The following is a 15,077-nucleotide window of genomic DNA, read 5'->3' as shown; positions in this document are numbered from 1 at the left end:
TAAGTAACAGATAAAAAATATGAAGTAGTGAAAATTAGAGAATTAGCCTAGTTTTGAATCTATTTTTTACCAATTAAACTCATAGCACGCACAACACTGTCAGGATAAAAAATAATCCATTAGGCTATATCTAGGGCTGGTTTCCGAGCTCGGGATTTAGCTAAGTTCTAGACTTTAAACAGTTTGAGTCAGAAAATTGGCTTTCCGAAACGGGGCGTAGTCGCAGTCCACGTTCAAATTGATTTTCGGAAAAACTAGAAAATCGAACACAAAATAAAATAGAGAGAAAATAGTGTAAAGTTTTAGATATTTTGAATTATTTAATAATGCTTCATTTCGTCAAGGAAAAACGTTCCAACAATAGAAATGAGAAAATAAAGATTATCATAAAAACTGCGACTACGCTCCAATTCGGAAAGCCAATTTTCTGACTCCAGCTGTTTAAAGTCCAGAACTTAGCTAAATTTCGAGCTCGGAAACCGGCCTCTAATGTTTGTGTCCCATGCTCAATTTAATTGCTTGGGAATTTATGAAAATTTTTACAAGAGTTAGGTACCAGGAGAGGAAAGAAATTGGTCGAGAATCTAGTTTGAAAACAGAATGTCCATGTATAAAATGTTAAAAATAGAATGTTAGGTTGAATAAAATGATATAAAATGCTGATGATGGATCAACTCACAATACTAAGGAAGTAGAGCATATTCTGTGTTATTTGACAGAAAAATTGCAGGAACAGTTCAATGATATTCTGATAATTGGAGTAGACATCCATCAGCTTCCAGGCCTCAGTCATCAACGGCACGAGGAAGTCCAGCAGCGAGTTAGCTGTCGATATTGCGGCCCCTTGCACGGCACCTATAAAATAGTTTAAAAAATATTTATTTCTAATGAGCTCGATTTCAATAATAATGTGAGAAAAATGTCGTTAGAAATAGTTAACGTTTGTTGAATTTGGTCTAAAGTTCGAGTAAAATGTAAGAGCTGCCACTACTCTTTGTGAGCAATCCTATTTGATTATATGATGTTATATTTCAATGTATATAATGTTGGATTATTTATTTATTTTCTGAAACTTCACAGCTTGAATCCAATTTGAGTTTTTAACCAAATTTACACTCTTCAATGAGTAGTATGAAAAATGAAGCAAACAGTGTTTCACCTACAACTTGGATGTTAGTATGTAAACAGTTTGATTATTGGATCGCAACTCAAAGCAGAATAACTGGAAAAAAGAGAAATTAGCATTTAAAATTGCAATTGTGAATATAAACGTTGGATGTTTTTACAATATTGATAATCTCTTCAAAATAAGTGAAGACAATATTGAGATAGATTTGAGTTTGATGATTGAAGTCTTGAACAGTTGAATTCAGGGTTTGAAAAAGTGGATTTGGTTATTTATTTTATTGAGCTTCTAAAGGTGCGTACAGACTTTCGCTCTACTCCGCAACCGAACGTCACTCCAGCAGAGCGATTGATGATCGACCGGGGAGCAAGAGTGGTTCGACCGGGGAACGCGAGAAGATCTAACATCTTCCGTAACGTTCATGATGGGTGCGACTGCAGAGCGGGGGCGGAGCGACTGTGGTTCGATGGAGGAACGAGGGCGGTACGAGAGCGGAGCGTGCTCGGTGCGGGTTGGAAGCGCGTATATGTGTACGCAGCTTAACATGCATCGACCAATTCTGTCACTCAATAAACTTAATACTTCAACTGAAATAAAAAATCATGACTTATCAAATCAAAAAAGCGTCTCCAAACATTTATTTGTTTTCTAATACTAACACTCTCATTAATCATGCTTTGGTAACATAGATCTCTACTCACCAATAAGACACTCGTAAACATCTATGATCAGTACTTTTACACTCTCCTCTTGGAACCTTTGACGAAAATTGTCTGCATAGACCGTATTTTGGATTTTTTGTTGCAGATGACCTAAAACCTGTAAAATATAAGAGTGATTCATTACTCCTCGACTACATAAGTACATACAAGACCAGTCAATAAAACACAATGAAAAAGGAGTGTGCTAGTAAAATGTACTGCAGTTCTCATGAAATGAGAGAAAGGAGATTTCCATGTGCTACCCTCACAATCCTCCATAAACTCAGAATTTCACGCATTTTGTTTTCGCTTTTGCATAATATATCAGAATAGCCTATATGAATCGCACTTGTGGTGAAATGTTTTGAAGATCACTAAATTATCTAAAATTTGATAACAGATTTAGCCCATTCGATAATCAGTGTGATTGATATTTTAATTTTGTGCATTTGTGTACCTGCTTCCAATGCTATAGTCTATTTTATAGACTATCAAATACAACTATACCACAGATTAGTTATTCTATGGTTAAGCCGTGTCCATACTGAACAAATGTTCGACAAACATGTTTGTTGAAACAGTTTGGGCAAACTTTATTATGTTTGACAAACAATGTTTGCCCGTGGCCAGTGTGGACGCGTCACTAAACAAAATATTTATGAATGGGAAGAACAGGCTTTATGTTTTACAGCTGTCAACACTGAAAATGTTTGGAAAAACAGTAATTTTTGTTTGACAAACAATGATTGTTCAAACTTTTAAAAATGTTTGTCCCTGAGTTCCTCAACAAACATGTTTGCCGAACATGTGTTCAGTGTAGACACGACTTTATATAGTAGGTTGGTTTGATCATTTCAGTACCTGATTCCAATGCTGCAGCAGCAAAGGACCGGCCGCTTTCAAGGGCTGCCCTGTTTGCGTGTGTTGTTCCACCACTCCAATGGCTATGCCGACAAACGCCTTGTACAGACCCTGCTTGGCGGAGACTGGCATCTCACCCGGCTGGCTGTTCATCTGATATTGCAGAATCTCCCAGAACTGTTTGTTCTCAGTTATCGGCTTGTATCTGCAATCATCCAGTGAGAATATGATTCAATCACATCAAGTTATTTAAAATGATTGGTCGATAAAAAAGCGAGATTATATTCTTTCTTATAGAAAACATATTTGGAAAATCAAATCAATGACCTCCCTGGAAAAATACCAGCTTTTTTATACAGAGATTCTTGTTAAGTCAGTGGAAATGATAGGAAGGAGTTGTTTCTTCTTCCACCGCCATCTATAGTGGATAACTGTGATCCAAGTTATTCTGGTTAGATCTTGCAAATAATGAGCAATTCGATCTCAAATCAAGGTCTATAAATACAGGTCATGACACAATCCCGTGATGCATTGCAAAATCGCCATTTTGTGGGGTTCTAGTTCACGAATTCTCAAATTTATAAGCTGTTATCATTATAGATTGAACAGCATGATGTGTTATTTTGTTATATTGTTCAAGGGATATTGCTTGGCTTTGAATAGTAAAATAAATTCTTCCGACAGAATAATACTACTAGTTCTGTGAACAGTAGACCTCGCGCTCAGTAAGTTACATTAACCTGTTATGTTTTCTCAAAAATTAATGAATAATTTATCAATTTAAAATGTCTAGGAAAACTCCTAAATAAACATAGAGCTTTCTGTCCTATCGTACCGTGACGTGTCTTCCCGGAATGTGAGTGTGAGCACTGTTATCAGGTCTGGCTGCAACTGTCTACAACGTTGATGGAAAGATACATTTTCAAGATGTTCGATATTTTTGAACGGGTAGTATTATAGTCAACTGTCTACTAACGTTTATGGAAAGATACATTTTCAAGATGTTCGATGTTTTTGAACGGGTAGTATTATAGTCCACTAGACAGCTGATTTATGATGAATAATTCTATAGTCCGATTTTTACTCTAATATTGGCGTATGAAGGAGGCTCCTTTTTCCTTTTATATTATCCTTGAAATGCCAAATTTCCAAAAACCTTGTATATACGTCAACGCGCAATTTAAAAAGGAACACGTGTGTGTGTGTGTGTGTGTGTGTGTGTGTGTGTGTGTGTGTGTGTGTGTGTGTATGTGTGTGTGTGTGTGTGTGTATGTGTGTATGTCTGTGAACACGATAACTCCATTCCTAATTAACCGATTGACTTGAAATTTTAAACTTAAGGTCCTTATACCATGAGGACCCGACAATAAGAAATTCAATAAAATTCAATTCAAGATGGCGGAAAAAATGGCGGATAATTACTAAAAAACCATGTTTTTCACGATTTTCTCAAAAACGGCTCTAATGATTTTCTTCAAATTTATACCATGGATAGCTATTTATAAGCCCTATCAACTGACATGAGTCTCATTTCTGGGAAAATTGCAGGAGCTGCGTAATATTCTCGAGAAAAATGGCGGATAATTACTAAAAAACCATGTTTTTGAGATTAGCCTTTTGTACCAATGCGTTATGAAAGTTTTGTTTCAATGCCCATGACAAGTTACAAGAATAAGAACAATTTTTAATAAAAAAATGAATTATTGAACCATATATTATTGAAATTTTATTATTAAAAAATCGAAAACCTTAATCTACATATTATCTGAACCAGAATATTGTTTTTAAAAATCATAATGCATGATTTTGTTATGAGCAGATTGGAATTTCAAAAAATGTATCGCCATAAAAACCCCCACATAATGGCCGCTCCATAAGGAGCACGAGTGTCTTGACCTGGTTTTTATAGATCTTGCTCAAATATATATTACATTCGTGAAGAAAATACACCTTATCATGATTTAATAATACATTTTAATAATTGAGACTGGATATTCTGGCTGCTCATAGCATTATATTTCTAGGTAGGTACTAACGATCTGGCAACGGTGCGGTGTTGGTGAAGGATGACACACAAGAATAGTGAGCAAATGTTAATCAGTTGTTGACTTTATAACATGAATCTCATGTAACAATTCAATTCGCTCTCATAGGTTATTAATTATTAGAATAGCGGAGTCATCACTCAGGCCACCAAATTGGACTTTTGAGCTGGTGAGTTGAGAGAGTGATGACCGCGAAGAGATGAGATGAAACTAGAGGGAGAACGTTCCGAGACGCGTTGAAGGAAGGTTGTGCGTGAGATAGTGAGATGTAGTTTTACTTTCCTTGCCCTACTACCATAGGTAAGGAAAGTACTGCTTTCCAAAAAAAATTAATTTCAAGTTTTCTATACGTTTCAAGGTCCCCTGAGTCCAAAAACTTGATTTTTGGGTGTTGGTCTGTGTGTGTGTGTGTGTGTGTGTGTGTGTGTGTGTGTGTGTGTGTGGTGTGTGTGTGTGTGTGGTGTGTGTGTGTGGTGTGTGTGTGTGTGTGTGTGTGTGGTGTGTGTGTGTGTGGTGTGTGTGTGTGTGTGTGTGTGTGGTGTGTGTGTGTGTGTGTGTATGTGTGTATGTCTGTGAACACGATAACTCCATTCCTAATTAACCGATTGACTTGAAATTTTAAACTTAAGGTCCTTATACCATGAGGACCGACAATAAGAAATTCAATAAAATTCAATTCAAGATGGCGGAAAAAATGGCGGATAATTACTAAAAAAACATGTTTTTCACGATTTTCTCAAAAACGGCTCTAACGATTTTCTTCAAATTTATACCATGGATAGCTATTTATAAGCCCTATCAACTGACATGAGTCTCATTTCTGGGAAAATTGCAGGAGCTGCGTAATATTCTCGAGAAAAATGGCGGATAATTACTAAAAAACCATGTTTTTCACGATTTTCTCAGAACCGGCTCTAACGATTTTCTTTAAATTTATACCATGGATAGCTATTTATAAGCCCTATCAACTGACATGAGTCTCATTTCTGGGAAAATTGCAGGAGCTGCATAATATACTCGAGAAAAATGGCAGATAATTACTAAAAAACCATGTTTTTCACGGTTTTCTCGAAAACGGCTCTAACGATTTTCTTCAAATTTATACCATGGATAGCTATTTATAAGTCCTATCAACTGACATGAGTATCATCTCTAGGAAAATTGCAGGAGCTGCGTAATATTCTCGAGAAAAATGGCGGATAATTACTGAAAAACCATGTTTTTCACGATTTTCTCAAAAATTACTCGACTGATTTATTTCAAATTCATGAATAAACTCTGTATAGTTATTTATCAGCTCCATCAATTGGCATGAGTCTTATTTCTGGGAAACTAATGGGGGATTCACCCCATCCTTGAGAAATGGACTTTGTAACCTCATCCCCTCATGCATGAGGTAGGTAGGTAGAGCAGTCTATAAAAATAACACATAGTCGAGATATTTCATCTGTAGAACAGCTGTTTTGACGATTTTTAAAGAATCATCGGATTTCACAATTTACACAAAGGAAAAAGTACTCTGAAAACAATTATATACACACATATACAGTAGTCTGATCGTAGTTTCAAATAATTATGTTGCCGCCAATCGTCATTATGTTATTTCTCTAAATTATTGTCGTTTAAGAATGAGGCTCCCAGTTCAATGAGCAAGGAAAGTTGTGTGAGTGTACCACACCAGATTTTTTAGTAATGTAATTGAAGAGTGATTATGTTTAGAGAGAGTATAGATGTTTGTTATGAGATTTTTTCAATAGAGTGAGATTGTTTTGGTGGATTGGCGTATTTATTTGAATTATCCTATAGAGGTAGCAGGGCCCAGGACCCAAAAAACCTGGTGGTGGCAGCGCTACTGGAGAGCACTGTCATGCTCGCCACGCACGCCACACTCATTATAGGCATCAAAAGATATTAAATTTTTCTATTTAACACAAACAATTAAAATATTATTTGACAACACGAATATTGGAGCTGCTTTTTCCATAGGAGTTGAACTTGATGATCAGAGTTCCTCGCTAATGAATCTTGAGGATTTCAGAGTTTAAATGAATATTTGTACAATTATGCATATTTATGGCGATTGGAATACAGTTTTTTTTTAAATAATTCACTGACTGTCGTTCACTGTCTTTTTTGATCCGTCAAACTCATCTAGAGCTGTGAAGTTGGGTTGATCGGACTGTCAATATACTGTCTTTCTATGGTAATAAAACAATAGTTTTTCAAGAAATAATTTATGCTTTCACTTACTGTCCTTTTTGATCTGTGAGTGACGTGAGCAGTTCAACAGTGTCGTTGACAATCCCTGGTTCCCAGTTGTAGGAGGTCAGGTTGAACTTGATTTTGCTCAACATCAGGTTCACTGTGTGAGATAAGCTCCAGTATTCTGATTGGTCACCCTGCAATAAAAGAGAATATTCTTATGTAGTTTTCTGCCATGAACAAACAATAGTCAAGAAATGATATATTCTATTATCAACAGATAAGCATACAGCATTTTTTTCAGAGTTACTGAAACGCAGGTAGTTATTTGTTTTCTAGAGATGTAAATAATAGTATTTTCGCTAAATCTATTCTAGACTTCTTGTTAGAACACAGTAAAATGAAACTGTTCAAGTTAATTGTTCAGTTTTTGAAGATGAACTTTCATCATACATCATATTCGGCTTTCTCTGAACATTGTTGTCACTTTATAATTTATTGTGCACAAGAACAATATTATTGATGCAAATCTATCTTGTTTAAACATGAGAAATGTAAGTCAGATCATAAATATGTAAGAAATTGATACATAAAATACCTGTACCTTATACATATTATAATTATTGTGCACAAGAACAATATTATTGATAAGTAAAGTATGTCTGAATTTTTTACATGATTATGATCTAAATTATATTATTATCTGACTTACATTATTTTTAAAGCACAAGGTATCATGAGCATCGTGATTATTTCCTTCAAAAGATGATACTGATTATTTTTTACGAACGAAGTTTAATCAAGCGATTACCATTATGGATGTATTTCTTATTCACGGAATAAACATAACATACATATTATATTATATTAAGCCAGCATAGAAGAATGATTGTTCTCGTTATTGAATAGATGAACAAAAAATGAAGATAAAGAAAATCTATGAAATATAATTAAAATAAACCAACGTTGAATATTTCAATTTAAACAATTGCTTTCTGTTGACAATATATATAATATGAATATTGGTTTCAACCACAGCCACTTCTAAAGCTGCATAGACTTGAGCGCCACAAACACGTGTTCATTCCACGTTTTATCAGCTGATTATATATGTATTTTTACAGAAACAGTAAAGTACAGTTGTTATAATAAGCGTTGCATCAGCTGATAAAAAGTGGAAGGCGCGTGCTTATGGCCCTCAAGTCTGTACGCACCTCAATAGGTTATTATCATAGGTAGTAATTGTTCAATCCAAAATTAATAAATGTTAAATGGCGCATATTGTTAGCATACCTCAGTATAGAGAAGGCTGCGACCGGACGCCTCTAGCCAGGCCTTGGAGAACCAGAGTATGCTGCAGCCGATCTCGGGGCTGAACAGGTTGGCCAACCGAGCCTCCACCACCTTCTTCTCAACCTCGCTCATCCGGTACACCGCTGTCACTAACCTACAACATAAACAATGTTTGCAAATCACTGATTGAAGCAGGAGCGGTTCATTTATTTGTTTTTTATTTTTCAGAAACATTATGTTCTCAACAAAATAAGACATCACCAGATGTTCTACATAAAACCGTTTATGTAATGCATTACAAAGCATAGGAGATTTTGATGATTCATCGAGAGGAGAGACAACAACATAAAGTTTGCGCTTGTATAAGTATAAAAGTAATAACTCGTATCAGCTATAAATAGCTGAGAAATTTCGTTTATACTTATAATAAAATGAGCTGAATGAGGAGATAAATTTGCTTTTTGTCTAGTTGAGAAGTTGATGTTGTGGTAATTATTCATATTGAATGAAAAAGACTAAGATTTGTCAAAAACCACAGATTTATTGATACTTAGAAAGATACTCAGTTAACTGAGTTAATCAGAGATTGACAATGGTGTAATAACCGAAACCGGTCTTTCTAAGTATCAATAAGTCTTTGGTTTTTGACAATTTCTTAGTATTTTTCATTCATGATAAATTTGATTTGATTAAGCCATTACTGTTAAATTTACACTAGCGCAAACTTCATGCTGTGGTCCTCCATCCGATGAACAGGCTATAGTAAATATTGTACCAAGTAAATTCATCCAAAAAAGCATAAAATCAATTATTCTCATCAAATTGGTTGCAAAGCATGACTCTTGATAACTTTGCCGTTGCCGTCAATTATTTAAGGTACTGGTCTATACCACTACTATGTCGCAGACTGAAAATTATAAAACGAGATAGACCTAAAATACTGGAGAAACAAACATAGACTTGAAAATTCAACAACAGAACCAAAAAGATTGTATTCAATTTGGAATAGATGAGTAAAAATCTATATGATGGTACATAAAAAATTGACAAAAATATGAAAACCGAAAAATTCTTGACAATATTCAACACGGAAAAAATCTGTAATTTAATTCGAAAAATAAAGCTCAACAAACCTGACAACGTGATCGCATCTCTCAGCTGCGCCAGGAATGTCAGAAATGGACAGTTCAGGGTTGGCATAAACTTTCTTCGTTATCTCGACATCCATCTGACTCTTCTGGTCGTTCATGTAGTTGGCCACCTCATTCGGTACACCCGAGTGCCTCTCGGTTAGCACATGACCTGAAAAGTGAAATAAATAGATAAAATAACCCTTGCATCCATAAGTAAGTAACATAACCTCTAAGCCGTGTCCACACTGAACACATATTCGGCAAACATGTTAGATGAGGAGCTCAGGGACAAACATTTTAAGAAGTTTGGACAATCATTGTTTATCAAACAAAAAATTACTGTTTTTCCAAACATTTTCAATGTTGGCAGCTGTAAAACATGAAACCTGTTCTTCCCACTTACAAATATTTTGTTTGGTGACGCGTCCACACTGGCCACGGGCAAACATTGTTTGTGAAACAAAATAAAATTTGGCCAAACTTTTTCAACAAACATGTTTGTAGAACATTTGTTCAGTGTGGCTTAAGACTGTGTATTCCAAATTAAGGTTTGAAGCAGTTTTGGGCTGTTGTTTTAACCTGGATTGTATTTGCATATGAATAAATTATTTACAATATAATTATCTTCCAAGCAGAATAGTACAATCATTTATGTGAACAGCTTCTGGGAGGCAAGATGGAATGAGATTCACTTTGAAAATTAATGTTTTATTGATGCAAACAAAATTACTCTGGCAAGTATGAAACACATTGCATACCTTTTTTGAAATAAATGTTTAGATTGTGAACTTGAAAAAGATCAGAGCTGCCAAAGAACTGGTTACTACAAACATAGATCATAATATAAAATACATAGCAGTCCTACCCAGTGCTACCTGAAGATGCTATCTAGGTCAATGCAGCTACATAGGAGGATATTCCAAATAATGAATTATCTATTTATTCTAATGGCTTTTATTAGCAGAGAGATCCATCAGATCTTCTGCCGATCCATACTACTCAATATCAATTCATATATACATCCAAGTAAGTTTAGGTTAGGTATATATTTAATGAAGTTTCATCACTGAGAATTTTTCATGAAATACTCCTAGCACTCTTATCTCATTCACTGATCCTACATTTTGGTCATTGACTTTCAAGCTACCTGCTTGTGTTGTCCGGAAAGGTATTTCTTTTGTTTCATCCTTATTCAAAATTAACATCTTAGCCATTTTTCTAATTTGATAATTGCTGCTCAGCCCTCTTCTTCTACTTAATAATTTATTTATTCAATCATTCAGAATTACACAACTTACAGAAAAGTACCACAGACGTTGCACAAAACGTTTATAATAATTAAATATTAATCAATACGAAACACTGCTGCTACAATCAGTAGTATCTCCAGTATGTTACTTCAGCTGAGGGCCCAACTTGAGGTGGCTAAGAATTTGAATCTCCTACCTGATATGAGAATGAGCCAGTGAATGTCCTCGAAGAGGTGGTAGGCGGCGTTGGTGGTGGCGATCTCTGCGCCCAAGGCGTGCATCTGTTGCAGGTGATGTCTCAGCTGCACGGTGCGCTCCTCCAGCAGTTTACACAGCAGTGGAATGGAGTGGCCTGGCACCTGTCAGCCAACACAAACACCATTCGTCAATTGCATCTTTCATATGTGTTGTTCAACAATTTTAAAGAATAATTTTCATAAACTTTATCGAACTTCAACCATTCATTATTTATCATTAATATTTATTGATTTTTCTGCATCCTCGTTAATGCATATGAACATATTATTCGAATATTTAATCGTATCAGTTAAGAATTACCACAGACTGTATGACAATAATAACCTAAGATTATCAGAAACAACGGCACAGAATACATACAGAATGGAAACTATCAATCAAACGCCTATCCAACCAATGCTTTTTACAAGTCACAAATACTTGAGTGCACCAAGACACGTCAAGTGACAGCGCCATCTTGTTAGAAATTAAAATCCCGGTCTTTTGATTGGCTCGCAGCAGTGAACAAGACAGATTGATCCGGATCAGTAAAGTGATCCGAACCTACCATCTATACTATTACAATGCTTAACTTTCTTCCAAGATTTCTCGCGCCCCGCGCGAGACATTTTCCAATTTGTCAGAATGGACTTGAATGTGTGTAGGAGACAGTTTTCTTATATTTCCAATAAATTAATAAACCACATTCCCTTAAATATTCTTGAAAAAAAACAAACATAAACCAAAGGCTTAGATCAGACATAGATAAATGGATAATAGCAAATAAAATCGAGGAAAAATTGTTTTAAATAAATTAATTTTCGTCTACTCCATGGTTGCAGTTGACTTACCTACCTCTTACCTTTCTCTTCTTCTTCATTCTCCTTCTTCTTCGTCTTCTCTTTTCTTCTTGGCCTTTTCCGTCTTTTCTCCTTACGTTCCTTTATTTTTAGTATCCTCTTTATTATTAAGTACTAGTTTTTATTCTGTATTTTTTTCAAGAAATTTGTTTTGGATCATTTTTGTTAAATATTTTTGAAAAACATTTATATTGCAACTCACACCTGCGCACAGGGTTTCTTTGCAGGTGTAGATTCTTATATATATATTTTTTTTTGTTTTGAAAGTGTTGTATATTTTTTTTCAGAATCAATAAATTTGAAATTTGAATTTGAATGTAGGATTTTTGTGACAGGGTACTAGCCGAGTTTCCATTCTGTATGTATTCTGTGACAACTGTATAAAATATAATTATTAACTGTATCTTAACTCTATGCTATGGTAATATATACCCAATATGAAGCTCTGTGGGGCACTCATACGCCAACCAATTACTTGCGCAAGCGTGCATCCAATGTTCCCTAAAGGTAGGCGCACACAGATCGTCATCGGACGGACGGCACGTATCGGACGGATCGTACTTTTTTAGGTACTGCGCACACTAGTCGTCAGGAGCAATGGCATTTTAGTTCATTTTGCGACGTATGTCGAGTCGTGTGCGAATTAGGAATTTAATAGACAAATATTTCAGTATATAAGTGATGGATAGCAGTAGCGAAGAAGAAGACATAATTGCTACTTGTAAGTTAGCCGAAGATGAAGAAGAGGTACAGTGACGTAGGAAAACGAAAAATGTGGATCCATAGAATTAATCAGAAAAGGATAGAATACGGAGAATTTAATCATCTTTTCCTGATTAAATTGAAGACGAAGTAAAATTTTTTTAGCTACTTCCGCATGTCGCAAGTAATGTTTTTTGAGCTTTTGAATGTCCTCATACAACATACCACAACATATATAATACTGTACAACACCACTTATCGCCCTGCGATTGAGCCATTAAATCCGAACAGAGCCGTCGGCTTCAATGCTCCTCTCAGGATTCCTGACGGCAATACCGATCTACAATGCGTACGATGCGGATAGGTATGCGCACTCCAATTGAAAACACTGCATCAAAATTTAATCTAATCGTCCGATGCGTGCCGTCCGTCCGATGACGATCTGAGCGGTCTGAAAGGTAGGTGTGCGCCTACCTTTAAGGTGCATTTTCGTTTGTGCGTAAATTTCCCCAGTCGACGACGACAAGCATTGTTGACATTCATATCGACCAAATTCAAAGTGTGCTAAAACAAACAGCTGATCAAATAACTTTTCATTATTTGTATTTATTATTCAAGAATCAAACATTCCTAATAATATCAACATATTGCCATTTAAAAGTATAAACTCAACCTCCCCCATTAAAACAAAATTGAAAATTATCTTTTAAATTATTAAGACAAATTGAAATCTACCCAATCTGAGATCCTCACCCTGGAGTGGTCGACGACGGCATTTACGCACAATCGAAAACCCAGCTTCAAGCACAGAGCAGGAGAATGAAGAACTAAGTTAGATGATTGTGGGGGCGTCGGTGCATATTGGCAGCCAACTGCCCCACGTTTCCAAATATTATGCGTTGAGTATGTCTTGATGGCCATACCCTACAAACTCTGGGCCCGAAGACCCAGAAGATTGCATGTCATGTAAGTGACAAACGCCCTTTTAATAACGTGAGCACCGCACCGGGAGACCCTATCAACTGTTCATCAACTCTAGTTGGCGAGAACTTTGAATTCGATACAAATTCCTGAAATATTTCAACAGAATTAAGTTGAAATAACCATTGTAACACATTCATAACCCATTTGAATTTCATTATCTTTCCACAGATACTCAAAACTTTCAACAGTTTGCTTGAAATCGCTTATTTCATGGTTTTTGGGGAAAAATAGGACACGTCATGAACTCTTGCGGGAGACGAAGGAACTAGCCGCAAAGCTTTGCAGATAGTTCCTTCATCTTCCGCTAAAGGAATTAGCAGCACAAGCGCGCTATATGTGCCGCGAAATTTAAAACGCACAAAAATATAAATATTCTGGCTCTTTTAGAGCTTTTGACTGAACAAACAACTAACAATATTTCTAATCAATACTGCATTACTCGTAAAAACTAATTTAATATTTATACTTATAAGAAAATAATGAACTGACGAGAAATTTATAAAGACCTAATGAGGAAAAAATCTGGTGTGGCGCACTCACACAACTTTCCTTGCCGTTATGAAAATTGATCTGCCAGCTGGTGACAGGACAATAACGCTGGAGACACACGAAGTCTGCTATCTCTTCATAGTGAATGATTTAATAGAATCAACAGTTGCCAACAGTTTGCATTATTGAATAAACACATTTTCTCGAATTTCGAGCTTATTTCCAATTTTAGGTGAAAATGTCACTGAACATTAATTGTAGAGATTTTCATGCTCAATCTTTTCCACTTTAATTTTTCTGTTTAAATTGTATCTGAAGCCTGATAATTGAGAATCTAAAATCACACTTTGCATTGATAGGGCGGAGCTCCTGAAATTTTTACAGATATGGGACTTGTGGCAGTTGATAGAACTTATCAATGACTATTTTAGGTATGAATTCGAACAAAATCGTTGGAGCAGTTTTCGAGAAAATCGCGAAAAACCCTGTTTTTGACAACATTTTCGCCATTTTAGCCGCTATCTTAAATTGGATTTGTTCGAAATTGTTCGTATCGGATCCTTATAGGGGAAGGACCTTAAGTTCCAAATTTCAAGTCATTCCGTTAATTGGGAGATGAGATATCGTGTACACAGACGCACGAGTCCCCACTTGGATAATTGTTTATTTACAACATGTAGACTTATTATTCACACAAAGTGTAATTTATAACAGATTTTGTACGAGAATTCTTTCTTTGCCATAACTCATATTTATATGCATGTATAAATTTCTTAATATCTATAAATAAGTATAAGTAGAGATACTATAAACCAATTATGCAATTATTGATTCCTGCACAGTCAAAAGCAAATAATGTTTTTTTTTAATCTGCAAGCTAGTTTTTTAATATGAAAAAAATGGCTATAGGCCTACCTGTCTTCCTATCAGTCCAATAACTTGCAGTTGATCTTGAAATTTCACTCTATCTGACTCCTCTATGTCTTCAATATCCGACGAGTCGGCTGTCTGAAAATAAATTATAGAATAAAATATATAAAACAGGACCATACTGAATGCATAAAAAATGACACAAATGTGAAAATGTGGCTTGTTAAGTTAATTTTGTTTGAAAATATTATTTTACATTTGACACTAACTAAGGGTGGGCACACACCAGTTGGTCAAGACAAGACTAGTCACGATTAGTCACAA

At 35.5% G+C, this 15,077-nt stretch overlaps 1 protein-coding gene and 1 non-coding gene across 2 annotated transcripts in view; both read right to left on the bottom strand.

Annotated features, from left to right (window-relative positions):
• LOC111055745 (exportin-4) overlaps positions 1–15,077 on the bottom strand; it is a 46,454-nt gene that overhangs the window by 15,827 nt on the left and 15,550 nt on the right. The window contains exons 11-18 of the mRNA XM_039433650.1: positions 14,799–14,891; positions 10,808–10,970; positions 9,362–9,530; positions 8,229–8,382; positions 6,984–7,132; positions 2,689–2,893; positions 1,828–1,945; positions 680–855 (exon numbers count right to left, since the gene is read on the bottom strand). Coding sequence (XP_039289584.1) covers positions 680–855; positions 1,828–1,945; positions 2,689–2,893; positions 6,984–7,132; positions 8,229–8,382; positions 9,362–9,530; positions 10,808–10,970; positions 14,799–14,891 — 1,227 coding nt within the window. The remainder of the gene's footprint in view (positions 1–679; positions 856–1,827; positions 1,946–2,688; positions 2,894–6,983; positions 7,133–8,228; positions 8,383–9,361; positions 9,531–10,807; positions 10,971–14,798; positions 14,892–15,077) is intronic.
• Positions 13,255–13,398, bottom strand: LOC120352577. Its single transcript, XR_005571933.1, has one exon. It is a non-coding gene; the product is annotated as a U11 spliceosomal RNA (small nuclear RNA).

Source organism: Nilaparvata lugens, chromosome 7, assembly GCF_014356525.2.
Source record: "Nilaparvata lugens isolate BPH chromosome 7, ASM1435652v1, whole genome shotgun sequence".
Taxonomy (NCBI): domain Eukaryota; kingdom Metazoa; phylum Arthropoda; class Insecta; order Hemiptera; family Delphacidae; genus Nilaparvata; species Nilaparvata lugens.
This window is presented reverse-complemented; position numbering and strand designations above follow the sequence as displayed.